This window comes from Poecilia formosa, unplaced genomic scaffold, assembly GCF_000485575.1.
Source record: "Poecilia formosa unplaced genomic scaffold, Poecilia_formosa-5.1.2 Scaffold241, whole genome shotgun sequence".
Lineage (NCBI taxonomy): Eukaryota > Metazoa > Chordata > Actinopteri > Cyprinodontiformes > Poeciliidae > Poecilia > Poecilia formosa.
In genome coordinates this window covers 281,446-297,180 of record NW_006800180.1, presented here as the reverse complement: position 1 = coordinate 297,180, position 15,735 = coordinate 281,446, and the positions used below count along the sequence as shown (strand labels likewise).

At 38.6% G+C, this 15,735-nt stretch overlaps 2 protein-coding genes across 2 annotated transcripts in view; one reads left to right on the top strand and one right to left on the bottom strand.

The window, feature by feature from the left end:
* Nucleotides 1-2,358, bottom strand: part of ganc (glucosidase, alpha; neutral C) — a 21,111-nt gene extending 18,753 nt beyond the window's left edge. Inside the window, exons 1-7 of the mRNA XM_016680422.1 lie at nucleotides 2,173-2,358; nucleotides 1,864-1,926; nucleotides 1,683-1,785; nucleotides 763-890; nucleotides 488-664; nucleotides 351-354; nucleotides 192-258 (exon numbers count right to left, since the gene is read on the bottom strand). Coding sequence (XP_016535908.1) covers nucleotides 192-258; nucleotides 351-354; nucleotides 488-664; nucleotides 763-890; nucleotides 1,683-1,785; nucleotides 1,864-1,926; nucleotides 2,173-2,201 — 571 coding nt within the window. The 5' untranslated portion in view covers nucleotides 2,202-2,358. The remainder of the gene's footprint in view (nucleotides 1-191; nucleotides 259-350; nucleotides 355-487; nucleotides 665-762; nucleotides 891-1,682; nucleotides 1,786-1,863; nucleotides 1,927-2,172) is intronic.
* Nucleotides 2,359-2,922: 564 nt separating this feature from the next.
* LOC103150048 (transmembrane protein 87A) lies at nucleotides 2,923-13,775 on the top strand. The gene is made up of 20 exons (XM_007569482.2): nucleotides 2,923-3,126; nucleotides 4,417-4,474; nucleotides 4,727-4,824; nucleotides 5,696-5,812; nucleotides 5,894-5,941; nucleotides 6,037-6,078; nucleotides 6,908-7,034; nucleotides 7,138-7,199; nucleotides 7,317-7,500; nucleotides 7,596-7,695; nucleotides 7,783-7,876; nucleotides 10,363-10,434; nucleotides 10,577-10,685; nucleotides 11,611-11,669; nucleotides 11,782-11,885; nucleotides 11,972-12,048; nucleotides 12,616-12,680; nucleotides 12,759-12,811; nucleotides 12,938-12,968; nucleotides 13,121-13,775. Exons 1-20 carry the CDS (start codon nucleotides 3,022-3,024, stop codon nucleotides 13,160-13,162), a joined length of 1,647 nt encoding a protein of 548 aa, XP_007569544.1. The 5' UTR covers nucleotides 2,923-3,021; the 3' UTR covers nucleotides 13,163-13,775.
* Nucleotides 13,776-15,735: the final 1,960 nt, after the last annotated feature.

Sequence of the window (15,735 nt, the reverse complement as noted above, 5' to 3'; positions counted from 1 at the left end):
GTGAGAAAAAAGAAGACTACAACCTACAGCTGTAACTGCAGTACACTGCTGTGTTTCGGTCACTAACACAATCAAAGTTTGTCGTTGCTACGTGACAACCGTGAAAAGATTGAATGGTTGATGAAAGTTTCGGAATACAAATAGAGAAGAAAACAAAAAAGAATGAAATAAAACCCAAAGCAGGTGCAAACCATTTGCTTTGATGTCCTCAAAGTTCCTAAAAGTCTCCCTCCACAGTGAGTTCTTGTCCTCTTCAAGCTGAAACAGAAGCAGAAAGCAACCAAAAGACCAAATGAAGTTTTCATAAAGAGCAGCCTGAATTTGCACTTTGAGTTTTCTTATTTCCTCACCTTACTACGTTGTGATGATGCCAGGTTAAAAAAAAATAAAAATAAAAATAATACAAAAACAACAACAAAAAAGACATCTTAAATAATTATAGGACCACCATCTTTGTTAGAATGAAAAGATTGTCTTACAACTTCACCTGGGTTTATTCTGCAAGCTTTCAAACCACAGTTTGTCCTTGGAGTTGAAGGTGACGATCACTTCCTGATCACACAAAACCTCCAGCCTGAAAGGGAAGTGCCACACTCTGACCTGGTATCGTCCTGAAGACCAGGACAGGGTGACGGAGTCCTTAGTCTTGCTCTCCACTCTCAACCTGCAAAAAAGAAAACGGTGAATTTCCAGTGATGCTCGTATGCAGAAATCCTGAACATAATCGGAACAAGGGGATATTGGAAGTTCGGTAGCTCTTACTGTTCACTTGGAGGTTCCCCGGTCAACACATCTGGAATTCTGTAACGAGTTTTGATGGGCCAGATCTCGTCTATTACAATCCTTACGGTGTCGTTTTTGCAAGGTGTCAAAGAAAGAAGCAGTCTGGTCTGTGGATAAAAAAAATGGTTCATGAAGAAAATTGTTTATTTGGATGGAAGGGTAAGGATCTTCTGATAAAGACCAAAGAGGCAGAGAGAAATTATATCAAAGAGATACAACTGTATAAATGTCATCAAAAAAATATCGACATCACAACATGAAGAATGAGTGAAATTTCAAGAATTTCCACCGAGAAATTCATACAATTTCTTAAAAGGATTTCTTTCCTTCTTGAATTACTTTCACAGAAAGACAGAAATTCAAGACAAGATGACAAAGAGACAAGTCCTTTCATGTTTTTGTCAAAGTTTTAAACTAATAAAAACCAATTTGATCATCAGTATTTTACCCAAGCGTAGGGTTATTTTAAAAGCAACCTTTAGTCTGTTGGGAAGTGCCATAAATTTTTATGAAGTACAAAAATAACTTTTCCCTTTTCCTTATCAGATAAATGGCTTCCCTCAGCCAGAGGTTAGGTTTCCTAAAGAATGATTAAACATAAACAGCACAGTAGATGTGCAACATTGGAAATATCTTGGTACAATTGTCGACAACCACTTGACCCTTGATGCTGATGCGGACGCAGTCGGGCTCATCTGCTTTTGTATTGTTAATTTAAAAAAAAGTTAAGTTTTGATGTTGACATCCTTTTTATGAAAATGTTTTGTCCCTCAGGTTTATCGCTGGACTAATCCTGGCTCTGCTTTGTAAATTGAGTAAATTACCCCCAATATAAAGTATATGTAATGTGGAAAAAAAAAACATGGATAATTTTTCCTGTTGAGTTTCAGTAAACCAACCTTTGTGCCATCTTCCAAAAGCTCAAAACGTGCGCCCTTCTCCGTGAGGACAAGGGAATCCAAAAGAAGTCGGTATTTCAGGTTTGGACCCTGGATCTGTCGCCTCAAAAGTAGATCAAAATTTATAAGCGCATGGATCTTTCTCAATCAAAAAGTCACATTAAAAATATTGTATACATACCTGTAAAAAGCAACATTCTCACTTTTTTTGAATTTCTCCTTCCCCTCATCATTAGGGACAACACTGAAACCCAGTTATAAAAGAAAAGACTACACTCATTATTCAGCTATTAAAAAATTACATGCAAAATTGGTGAATAAAAAAAGTAAATAAACCTAAAATCTAGTGAATTAGTAGACCCATATACTTTTCATTTAATAGAAAGCATTAAATGTGCAAATCTAAACTTTCTCCATTCAGTTTTATTCATCAAAATATGCCAAAGGTCAAGTTGCAGGACAGACATAACATGAAGCAACATGCAAATACCTAATAATAGGTTCGCTCTTTGCCGCCATTTCAAGCAAACTCGGACAGAAACAGCAGCTGTTTACTGTGGTCCTTTCTCCTTCAGTGAAACACAATGACTGGTTTTTTATGAGTTAACGTGTTCCTATTGACAGCTGAAGGCTGAGCGTGTAGAAGAAGGAAGTGAGTGCGTCAAATCCGCAACAAAAATCCAACGCACGGTGAGGATTTTCAAAATAAAACGAAATCCTACGTCGTGTCAGTGGATGCGTAGCGACTCCGCCATATTGTGAGTGGCAAGCTTGGCAGTAAAAACATATTGTAGCAACAACATCAACAACAAAAAAACCGCAAGGAAACATATTACTTTTTTTATTTAGTAAAAAAAATATTTAATACAAATATTAGTACATAAAATGCACCATAAGAGGCATAAAATGACATCGGAAACTATTCTACGTCTATAAAAATTTCATTAACGCTTAAGTTCCGCTATTTTGTAAGAAAAAAAACTATTATTCTTGGGTTGCGTGTTTCAAATCGCATTTTTCTGTTTTTAATCATCACTTCAATACATAATTGTAAATTAACTAATTTAACATACATACATACATACATACATACATACATACATACATACATACATACATACATACAAGAATAATATTTCCATTTTTGTTTGAATAAATAGCTCTCGTTTGTTATTATTCAAATCAAACAAGTTCGAAATCCACCTTATGGCAAAATATGGAATTGTTTAATGACCTCTGTCTCCCTCTTGTGGCGGTTGCGTAAGTTACAGGGGAAAATCGCCCAGCCGGACCTGGAGGCGGATGCAAGTCCACCTTACCTGCAGTGCATTTCTGCAAGATGCTAGATGTCCAGTTTCATCGCTTGTGTTTGGTGGTCTTAGCGTTCGGTTTTCACCTCGGAAGGGCGGCGGAGGTCTCAGTATGGAGCGTAAACATCAACTCGGTCAGTGTTTTACCTTCGGTGTGAGCGTTTCTACGGAGAAAGCCCAGGCTCGTGCTAAATGTTCAGCAGCTGGTAGCTAAGGCTGCTAACTAGCCACTAGCAAAGCGCTCCTCCGGATGAGAGGTCCAGCTGCTGTCAGCAAGGCTAATGATACATGACTGCTGATGTTCTTGTCATTTTTTTAAATACCCGGAATTTTCCTTCGATAGAATCCAAAATGTCTGTAACAAACTAAAGGCAGGCTGTCTCCTGGACTGTTAAGGCAGCTTTTAATGAAAAAAAATATATATATTTTTAAAGATGTACGCCTGCCAGCAATAATAATTGCTGTTAAGGTATTCTTAAATTCAGGGATGCTAAACGTTGTGCCATAGGCGAAATAAATAGATGTAGAGATAAACTTGAATTCCAAGATTTAATTCCATCAGTCCATTCATTTTTTTGCTCATTCACCAGGAAATTAATCCAGTTATCCATAATGTTAGGAATGGACTACATGGAACAAGCTCTTGTCATGATATTTCGTTGTTTTTATGTAAATAATAATAAAGGTCACAAAGGAGAATTTTAAGAACCATCAAATCTACTTAATCTCAACTCCAGTTAGATTAAATGTGGCAGCTGTAGCTCTTAAAAACATACAATAATTGAATTAAATAGTAGTTTCAAATATGTTTGTTTTTGTATTTGTTGCGCTGTCATGGAGACGACAGTGGAAAAACTCCAACAGCAAAAGCAACAATCCCGACCCCTGTGTCAATTTTGGGAATTTGCCAATATTACATACAACTTAGCGATATCACTGCAAATGATTTTTATGAAAATAATCTATTTTCTCTATGATAAACAAAAGAAGGAAGGAAGGCTTATTTCTTTCCTTCCATCCTTCCTTGCACCCTTTGTTCCTTAATTAATTTCATCCTCCTTTTCTCCTTCCCTTCCTTCGTTCCTTTCACCCTTCCTCACAGCTTTCTTTCTATTTTTCTTTCTTGATTCCTCTCTTTCTTTCTTCTCTTCTTTCCTTCCTTCGATCCAAAAATTGAACAGTATTCATCAATACGCATCTGGAAAGTTGTATCTGTATATTTGTAAATTACCCTGAATTTTCTAACTGGCATTAGAAAAGGATGCATTAATGGTGGAATCCGTAATCGGCAAAACCAGACACTGCCAGGCGGTTCAGCGCCGGACTGTCACTGGCTTCCTCATAGAGGTCCAGAAAAGGGAAGAAAAGATGAGTTGCTGCGTCAGATAAAGTCTCATCAGTTGCTGTCTGTGTTGTGCTTTCAGACACAGGACGCTGTGTTTCGGAAGACGCTGTACGCCAACACCACCATCTTTATGAGGTGTAAGTACTCGCATCAAAACATGTGTTTCTCTGTAGCCTCGGTTTTATTCTTGTATCATGGCCACTTTTCTTTGTGCCTGGGCATTTTTTTTCACTGACAGGTTTTTCTTTGACCTACGGAGCTCAAGGTCGTTGTGTAACCTCACCCCACCTCACATTCCTCTTGATAACATAATCTGTGAAAGTCGTTTAAAACTGTGAGCTTTTGCTCCCTATTGAGTCTGATGATCCTGTTTGCTCTCCTCTGTGCAGTTCTGAACAACATGGGGTCATGTGAAAAATTTCTGGCCTTTAACATCAGCTGGTACCTGCGCTCGTCCGTTTGCTACAATGAGGTCTTCAACACCCCAGTGAGCGGTGCTTCTGTTTGTTGATGTTTGGTCTTTCTACTCAGCGTAGCTGCTAGACTTCATAGCCACCACTCCCCCCAACAAACCCAGGAAATGTTTTGATGTCATTTTCAGGTTTTCTTGGTTCAAATTACATTCCTGCTCTTTTTTATTAAGCTTTCGACGCACAAATAGGCCTGCCACCGATCAGTTTTGCCAGACGATAAATTGTCCCTGCAGTTATTATGATAAAGTACAACGTTGTAATTTTGAGACCATTTTAAAGTAATGTATTGATAATGGTATAATAATGCAAGTTCATCCTCTCAAACACCAATAAACTTTAATTTTATAAAGAACATTTCACACTGGAAGTGGGCGATATTTTAAATATCCAAAATAGGGAAGCACGATTTATCGGTGCTAGCATCGATATCAAATGAAAATCATTTTTTATGGGATCGGTCCGATAAATGAAACTGGGCTGATATGAACAACCAATATTTATTTTCAGCTTGTTGCCATCCGTTTTTGCTTGGTCTGGTGCTGAAACAGTAGCTAATATCGGATATCGACATCAAACCCGAATTGTTATATCGTGCATCTCTAATCCAAAATTAAACATGGCGACCAAAAACAGTGAATTAAACTGATATAAGAACCACACAACTAAAACCGTAAATGAAATGGATTATGATGTCTGCGTGAACAAAATTTCCCTTCAAAAAATATTGAACATCAGAATGGAAATTATTGAACTCATCTTGATTTTTCATGCGATTAATAAGCAAATGTGCAAATATACGGATCGGAGTATGTTTTCACCCTGTTTAGTAAATCGTAACTGCAGATGAAATCCAGTTATGTTTTTGTTTTTGTTTGTTTTTTGAAGGACAACAAAGCGATGAACATGTTCGGCATGGACCACATGTTGAAAGACGGTTGGAGCGGCTTCTACACTCAGGGCTACATGTACTTTGAGAACTGCTCCTACCTCTTCACCCCGAAGGTAAAACCTGACAAAACGTATTCGCTTTCGGTAACACCGGCGGTACCTGAACACGTTTGAAAAACATGTTTTTTTTTGCAGGTTTATTTCCCAGACTTCAACCCCTATCAGCCACTGTCCAGTCCAAAGGTGATTGGTTTCATCGGTCTGAAAGCTCCGGCGTCGTTTAACACGGCCGCACGGTTTTATTGGTGTTCTTTGTTTATTGTAACTTTGTCTTTCAGAGTGATCCATCAAATCAGACCTTTACTTGGCCTGAAAAACCGGTGAGGAATCCTTTAATTACATTTAACTAAATTGTACAAAGTAACTGCGTTAAACCATATTTTCAATTTTACTGATACTTATTGATACTCTTGCGGTATAAATAGTTGAGAAAATAAAAATAAAGTCTTTTTTTAACATCAATAGTTGACATTTATTGAGACAACAATAAATCACAATTCTTATCAAAATACAATAAATGCCCAACCATACATCAAACCAAAGTTTAGTAGTTGAAAACTTAAAGATACACGATATATTGGTATTGGTATCTGTATTGGTCGATTTTAGTAACTTTTTTATCATATCGGTATTGGCCTGATAAGTAGGACTGGGCCGATGTTAACAACTGATGTTTATTTCCATTTTGTTGCTGTTTGTGATCCAGAAAGGGGACACTGATAGTGATGCAGCACAGGATTGTGGGAAGCAATGTGGTGGTGAGAACACCACCACATTGGAAATGTATATATAGTAAATATAAAAATACTATTATAGCTGCTGGCCGGTAACATTATCGGCCATAGCAGCAGAATATTGCATATCGATATCGGCATCGGCGCAAATGTTCAAAATGGTGCTTCCCTTAATAAGCTGAACTTTTTTTTTTTTTTTTAATAAAAATCCTAGCTTTATGTTTCACATTTCTGAAATCCAGATGTGGCTGCACATCGATTTCGGCCCAGATTTTCAAATCGGTGCACCCTTTAAATAAACAGAATTTTTTTTCATATTTTTTCAAATTAAAATCGTGCCCTTGTGTTTCAAAATTCTCAAATCTGGAAAGATTTTTGCTCATTTTCACTGACGAGGCTAAGTGATGTTTTCCAGGAAATCAGCGCGGTGGCCAAAGCCTGGGTGGACGGGCCCTACCTGTTCATAGTGAAGGTGCAGCCTGTGGCTCGCAGCTTGGAGATAGAAGACATCTTATCAGAGCAGCTCAACTTTGCTTTCACAAGTGAGGGCCAAACTTTATTTGTAAAACTTTTCTTTTTAGAAAATTTCCTTCTAAAATCAGCTTTTAAATATCACCAGTGACCGATTTCCTTTTAACTCCTCAGTGAAAGTGGAGATGAAAGGACCACATGACTACTCGTCCCCAGCAGACTGGCCTCTGATGATCGTACGCATCTTTATTTCCTGAAGGATAACTCACCTTCTTTTTCTTTATTAGTGCTGCACCTCATTCGGTTGCTGTTTGCATGGCCTCAAAGTGAAGCTGCGTGCGTTTCTCTCCCAGTTCTTCATGGTGATGTGCATCGTGTACGTTCTGTTCGGGGCGCTCTGGCTCTTCTGGTGCGTCTGTTACTGGAGGGATCTGCTGCGGATCCAGTACTGGATCGGCGCCGTCATCATCCTCGGCATGCTGGAGAAAGCCGTCTTCTACTCCGAATACCAGAGCATCCGCTACAAAGGAGACTACGGTCGGACATGTTTGCTCGGGTCTGGGCGTGTTTGTTTTTCCATTTCCCCCTCACCCCAAGTCCGTCTTGTTGCATTTTGGTTTCTGTTTTTGCAGTCCTGGGAGCTGTGATTTTTGCCGAGCTGCTCTCTGCGCTCAAACGATCCCTGGCTCGAATCCTGGTTCTCATAGTCAGTCTTGGTTATGGCATAGTCAGGTGTGTCAGCTGCTGTGAAAGATAAAAATCTAGGAGCCCGGCGCATGAACTGCGGCTGAATAATCCCTGTTTCTCCCTGCGGTGCAGACCACGGCTGGGTACCACGGTGCACCGCCTGGCGGCCGTTGGACTCCTCTACCTCCTCTTCTCCTCTGTAGACGGAGTGCTCAGAGTGACGGGCGTAAGTAACCAACTTTCTATATGAGACATTTTTAAGCAAGCAGTTCGTCGTGACAGTATTCATGTCCCTAGACCTTTTCCAAAATGTGCCACTTTACAACCACAGAGTGCAAAAAATGAAATGTGTATATATGTTTTTACCTCTGATACTCCTAAATATAACTTAGTGTAATCAACTACATTCAGAACTCGCCTAATTAATAGTCGATGTTCGTTTTATTCTCGGTAAAAATCCAGGTATGAAGACATTAGTGACCAAAGAAACAAGCTAAACCTCTGCTTGATGTTAAACCTGTCGCCCAATCACATCTCATCACTACAACTTGTACAGAAAAACCAGCATAGAAAGTAATATAAACTCTTTTACAGTGGGACTTGATAATAAAAGAAATCTAACTTTGGGGTGTATTAAATCGAAAACTATATATTGACAAAATAAGCAACTTTTCAGAGTCTTTTTTTGCTACTAAATTATTAAATAAGTAGAAATATGAGCATAACAACAAAGATATTGATTCTTTTCAATCTGTTATTTAGGTCATTCCACCATCAGATTGGGGCAAAGTGCTATTAGACCAATTCAGCTTTCAGCCATTCATGAAACGTCTTTGAAAAAAGAAAATCCTTTAGAGAAGTGGACTGTGGACGGTAACATTAGAGTTGAGGACGTGGCTTGTTTAGTATTCAGATGCTACTTCAGGCCTGAATAGGTTCGCTGATACGCTAACTTTTTTTATTTTTAGCACAACCTGAACATAGCAGTCTTTTTCAGTTCCCATCAAATCGTTATTTTGAGGCGATGGTTAACCCTCAGTTTGCTAAGAGAAGCAGTTTTATCGTCTGTCGATGTTGTTTGTGCGTCAGATTTACCTAAAAACCTTCAATTTCCTCAAAAGCCGACAGTGCGCCTTATAATCCGATGCGCCTTATATATGGACCAATATTGAGCCACAACAGGTCTAGCAACTACGGTAAGCAGCCGCCGACTTCATTTTCGCCCGTAGAAGAAGCGCTCGGTGCATGCTTGGATAGCTGTCAGAACGCTGGTTTGTTAATAAAGTTTTACTGACCTATCAACCTACCAACCTGATAATCAGGTCGTCTGCAGGTCATTTAGCACCACGTTCTCCACCAACATGCAGTAAGCGAACAGAGAAGGGTGACCATCGTCCGGCCACGCCCCGGCCCAGTCGCAGAAGGATCTCCTCGCCGACCGGAGTCGGACTGTTTTGTTGACATTCTTTATGTCAACAAAGTGGCTTTAGACATTCACCCGGGGTGCTTCAGGGTGTGCTTCGACTAGGGTTACCAAGGGACCAGCCCTTATACATTTAAAGCCTGGAGGGTCGGGGGAAGAGACAGAGACTGCGGCGGCAGCGTGTCGGTTGGTCTGTGTTACCCAGAAAGCAGTTGGGCACAATATCGCAACACCAACACCGTGAGTGAAACAATGACTGGGGCAGCCTACTTTATAAAGTACTCGGGGACCAATGCTTTATTATTACACATCCACATTTGTAGATTACGTAACAATTCGCGTCCCGTATAGGTGACGCCTCATAATGCGGTGCGCCTTATATATAAAAAACGTTTTAAAGTAGGGCATTCATTGAAGGTGTGCCTTATAATCCGGTGCACCTTATAGTGCGGAAAATACGGTACAGGCGTACCAGAAATGCGTGAGTGCAAAGGTTCTGGCCCAAAAAATGGATTAAGAAGATTTAACAAGTAAAAATCTGTGATATTGTAACTCAAAAGAAATGATTAAAAGTCCCGGTGCTACTCTTTTATAAAGAAAACTTTAAATTTAAAACCACAAGTATAAGACCCAATCACTCCATTATGTGTGCATAAAGGACCATAAATAAAGCCTGAATACAGTAAACAGTACGGTCTAAATTTCAACATTAAAGAAACATTTTAAAGTAACTAAGTCTCATGTTGAGTAACTTATCATGGTCGCCACCTCTAGGTGGCAGAGTAACCTGTTCAATTCTACAAAACAGCAGTGAGGAAACAAAATGAGGATCTTTAAATGCACCTCAACAGGACAGTCTGGATCACTTCTGACAGATGTAAAGTGGCCGTTTGGCTAATTTTGACATATTTTTACATTAGTTTTTTTTTTTTTAAATTAGAATGCACTGTTCCTTTTAATTAAAGATGAAAACAAGAATATCAATGATAAATCTTCTACCACTGTGAGGATGGAAGAAATTAATATCAATATAAATGTAAACCCCCTTAAAAATGTTTTATTTGTAAAACTTTCCTTCTAATTTTTATTTATGCACTACTTTGTCACATAAAATCTTATTAAAATACATTAAGAGTTGTGGCTGTAATGTTTGAAAATGTAAAAAAGTTATGACTGAACATGAGTACTTTTAGCTTACAGATTAGTCATAATCTATAAGCTAAAACTATTTTCCTCCTGATCAGAGAATCGCTCCGTTGATCGTCTTTTCTGTCATCTCGTTCCTCCAGGGTTTCTATGGAACCGTCGCCCTCGTGGCTAATCTCAGCCTCTCTCTCATCGACTCGTTTGTCATGTGGTGGATATCCTTTTTTTTTATTTTTGTTTGTTTCACTCAAGTGGGCTTGCTCAAGTCCAATCTGGGACTCCCAGCAGTGTTTCGTACCCTGTATAAGTATTGTTTTTCCATCTGTGCTCACGAGGTTCTCCTTAATCTGCCTCTACATTTTCATCAGCTTGTCACAAACCACTCGCCTCCTGAAGCTCCGCAGAAATTTGGTCAAGCTGTCTTTATATCAGCACTTTACCAACACGCTCATCTTCTTCGTTGTTGGTGAGTTGAAGCCGGTCTGGAAGAAGGAAACTAAACTCAAAAGCTACATGAGTTAATAGCAAAATGATTCATCTTTAGCTTCTGTTTGTGTATCTGTATGAGTGAAATTGTTGTATATTTTTTTATATTGTGAAAGAAGAAAACAGAATTTAGAAAAATAGTAGATTTTGCTAGCAAGCTACCTGGCTAGCTACTTAGCTTTCTTGCTATCTAGATATCTTGCTGGACATCAAGTTAGCTAGCTAGCTTGCTAGCTAAATCAATACAGATAGAGCCAAATTGATAGATCTAACTCCATATAGATAACTACATTTAGATAGCTAGGTCAGGCTAAATGTAGATAGATTGATCTTGAGCTATATATCTGGACACATAGATGTAGATTGATAGATCTAGACAGATGGTTTTAGAAAGATCCATTGTTGTTCTGACTGCTGTTGCTCTGTAGGCAGGCTGCCATTACGCTGGCGCTGTAGACATGTGGTTATTTAAGGCACAGCAGAGGGAAGTGATGAGTTAGAGGTTGGTCAGGCTCAGAAAGTCCCATAATTCAGTTAGAAAAACTAAACAGTAGCTCAGAAATGCTGCTGAAGGATCTTAATCTGTAAAACCTCACCAGACATTTTGAACTCTTTAATCTTGTAATTCTAATTCAAGCCATATTTCATCCATTATAATCAAACTCTGTGAGTGCAAACCCTCCACCATAACGAGCTCTGATGTGAGCTGGCCTTTAGGTTTCTGCAGCGCTCTGGTAAAACAACAGCAGATCAGACCAGATCATGCCTCTGCCATTATGTCCATCACCGTCTTTTACAGCAGTGCAGCTGTCATGGAGTGGATGGTAATAAAGTGAAAGCTGCACAGGCTGAAACTGTGAATAATGGAGGAAATGAAAAGCTCATGTTTCAAATTGTGTCCACAGTTTCCATCATATTCATCATCTGGACCACCAAGGTGTTCAGGCTGGTCGACTGTCAGAGGGTCGGTTTCTGTTTCTGTTCTCTTCTGACTCAGATAAATTCTGTCTAGTTTGTGGAGAGGAGAACGTGAAGCTACTTTCCTTTGCGCTCTGTGTCGACTCTCTCCCTCGTAGGGCTGGCGGGACTTGTGGGTAGACGATGCGTTCTGGCGCCTCCTGTTCTCCACTATGCTGCTGGTCATCATGGTGCTGCTGCGACCCTCTGTTAACAGCCAGAGGTTAGAGGGACTGGGGAAGAACGGAAATTAATTGTAATTACTGAGCTGAGAGCTGAATTTATCCTGGGTTGTGTTTTTATCCCCAGGTTCTCTCATTCCCCTCTTATTGATGAAGACGATGAAGAAGATGAAGCCAAGGAGCCGATGATGAACGAAGCTTTTGGTAACATGTGCTTGTGTTTTTTATCAGGATGATAAAGTGACTTGCATCAGTATTTATAGTCCTCTGTGAAAATTTCCCCCCACTTGAACAGTTTTATCTCTAATTCAAACTTCTGCTCTACTGACGGGTTGCCATTTTTTTAAACAAATCGAACACACCGAATTCTGCAGCACATCTACATGTTTGGATTGTCAAAGTCAAGCTAGCATATCTGACCTACTTCACTCTTGCTATTTTTTGAAATTCAAACTTTTTTCTGACCTGTGAAATGTGATACCCTTTGACCTTATCTTGTAGTTGTCATAGTGTTGACAATTAGCAGCAAAGCACTGCGTCCTTTTTTCTTTTATATATACATATAAATCACATGTACATTTCAGATTTAGTGCGTCGTGATGACAACTTGACAGCTAAAACCTATGGTTGTCGTCGTTGGCAAGACCTTGAGGGTGATGTCATGTTGCAATGTGTATATAGCATTAACATACATCCAGTGTTGTAGTTATAATGTAAGGTAAATCACGTCTGTCTGTGTGTGATCTCAGCTTTTCTTATTTTTACATCCAGAAGGAATGAAGATGCGGGGCACGAAACCTGATGCTAACGGCTCCCAGAAACTTCTGAATAAAGAGGTAAACGCTGTGGTTCTGTTATCTTTATGTTCTTCAAGCATTAGTTTGTTTCAAATGTTTTTTTTTTTTCTTTTTCAGGATGAAGACCTGAAATGGGTAGAAGAGAACATTCCTACCTCCGTTGCTGATGTGTAAGTCTTTTCATTTTGGCATGAATTCCACAGAAAATGTTTGGGCATTCAAACAGTTGCAAAATATTGCTAGCACGCTTAAATAGCAACATGCTAACACTCTCGTCTTCTTTTCCCTTCATTCAGAGCTCTCCCTGTTATGCTGGATGAGGAAGAGGTAAAGTCTTCCTCTTTCCCCCTCGTGCCGATCCCATGATTCTAGTCACAGTTTCCACTATTTAAAGACCTCCAGCCATTGACCTTTAATTTGCCCTTTATCTCACTGTCACGCTGACGCTTGCGCATAAATCTCTTGTGCTTTTCTTCTAGGAAATCCTGAAAACTAAGATGGAGCGATCTAAAATGGAGTAGAGGGAAAGGCAAGAAGAAAACGAAGCAGCAATGAATGAAATTATAGAAATGTCATCACCAAAAAGAACGTGGAAGAACATTTTCTTAGATTTTATTTTCTTTCTTTTTATTTTTACACAAGTTGTGTTAAGCTCAGAAGTGTAAATAGTGTTAGAACGAGGAGATGATGTATAACAGAACATTTCTATTTGTTTCACCTTGGTGTCTTCACTGTCAGCTAAGCTAAAGCACATAATTTCCATGTTAAATAAGATTCTGAAACCTATTCCCGTGATATTTGAATTAGTACCATGTGAAACTAAGGCGGATATGACTGATGATAAAATCTTCTGGGATTAGTTCCATCCAACCACTTCTTACCAAAGGAGTTCAGCCAACCAGAACATGCTGAAGTATGAAAATGTCAGATAGCGCTGAAAACAGGAGGATATTGTTGTTGAAGTCAGTTCTAACACTTAAACAGAAAGTGCTGACTCTTATTTGAAATCGTTTTCAGAATGTATTTCTTAAGTGATCATATGAAAGTGGGGAAAATATTAGTGTTTTAATTGGTGTATCAAAGATAATGGTGCGTAACTGCCACAAAATCACATTAAATTAAAAATGATTTCCTTTGCTGTTGTTTTTAGTTTTACTTGCTCAACAATAAATTTGTTTTTAAAAATCTGTATATGTTTAAAGATCCAAAACATGAAAAGAGGCTTCAAACTATCGCGTTATTAAAAGAAAAATTCACATTTTCCAAATTTCTGTGATCATCAGTTGCTTTTACCACTCTTGGCTTGTAGTGAGGGGCCGAACAAAATCGTTGTCAAGGGCAGCAAATGGCCCCCGGCCCACAAGTTGGACACCCCTGATTTAAAATCATTTTACAAAGAGGTCAAAAGTTCAGTTTTGGTCTCATCTGACTAGATCGCCTCGTTCCACGTGTTTCCTCTCTTCCATGCACAGACTTACGGCAAACTGCAAGCAGAAGCTCTTATGACTTCCTTTCAACGCTGGCTTTCTTCTTGCCTTAAAGGTCACATTTGTGGAGTTCACGACTAATCGTCACCCTGCCGACACATTCTGTCTGCTGTGCTCTTGGTCGTCATCATTCTGTTTGCTCACTTATGTGTTTTAATCCCTGAGGCCTTCACAGAACAACTGGAATTATATCGAGATTAATTACATTTACTGCATAGGTGATTTTATTTAGGGATATACGAGTAAAAGGGGCCGACTACAAATGCATGCCATACTTTCGGAAATCTCTCATCTGTATGTTTGAGGGGTACAGACACTTTTCCCAGGCAGTGTTTTTAAACAGTGTACATTTTCTCAGATTATTTTTATCCAGATTAGCTCAAGAAGTTGCAATTTTGTTTTTACATTTCCTTTATTACTTACATGTGTAAAGTAATGTATGGATATATTTTGTGGAAGGCCAAATTCTGTTGCTGTTGACATTAAACAAGTGTTTCAGCTGCGTTCAATGTGGCAGCCAGTAAATCTCACCCCTCATATGGGCCTACGTTTCTGACACACATGATTTACAGCATGTATCTTAGAGGATAATTTCACTAATTGGATAAATGCTTAATTTAGCACCTCACCCCAATTCAGACATTAATTAATAAAAAATTTAAAAAAAATCAGAAAATTAGTGAATAGTTACTGTTAGAATTGTTTACAGCTTTACCCATCACACTGCAAATATGGTTTTATCTCCCTCAATTTATGAAAATATGTGTAGATATTCTGGAATCCTTGCGTTCTGCTTTTATAAAGATTTAAGTCTTGTTAAGAATATTTTAATTGGAAATATTTGACAGTCTTTAAAGACTTGGATCTGTTGTGAAGCTTTTTTGCATATGTTCTGCAGAGAAACTTTATATTAAACGACCATAAAAATATGATTTTGTGTGTGTTTTTTTGGGTTTTTTGCACTTCGTGAACGGTAAACTAATATCTGTATTCTCACAGACTTTATTCACTACAGTCTAAGTACATCCATTATTGAATACACAAACGTGTCCATTTAGTTGTCTCGCCATCCATTAATTTATTTGTCCATCCAATAATTGGTCCGTTTTTTTCTCCATCCTAACACGCATGCGTACTGACGACTTCTACACTTTTATTGTCTTGTCATATTTGTCCAGTTGTTTGTCCAACCAAAATATATTTTTAAAACCATTAATCTTTTCCTTTTTTCATTTTTTTTGTAGGACCAACTTGCCGTAGTAAAATTATTCGTCATAAATTCACAGTTAGCTATTGTATTAAACTTTAAAATGGGCATGACAAGAGTCCAGATATTTAAGTCTGCAAAAGCATGGAAACGTCTAAGACCCCTGAGTCCACATCCGCTATTTAGATGATTTGTTTCTAATTGCAGGGTCATTTAAGGTCAAATTATGTTTTCTGTATTGTTTTTTTACAGTGTATTAAGAAGAGAAGAATTTTCATTCCTACCAGTAGTACATTTAAAATGTCAATAATTTAATTTAATGTAGAAGCTTTTGAATAATTTTCTTGCTGTCCATTAGTTGCGGTGGAGGGGAAATAAAAGCCACTGCACCTTTAATTCG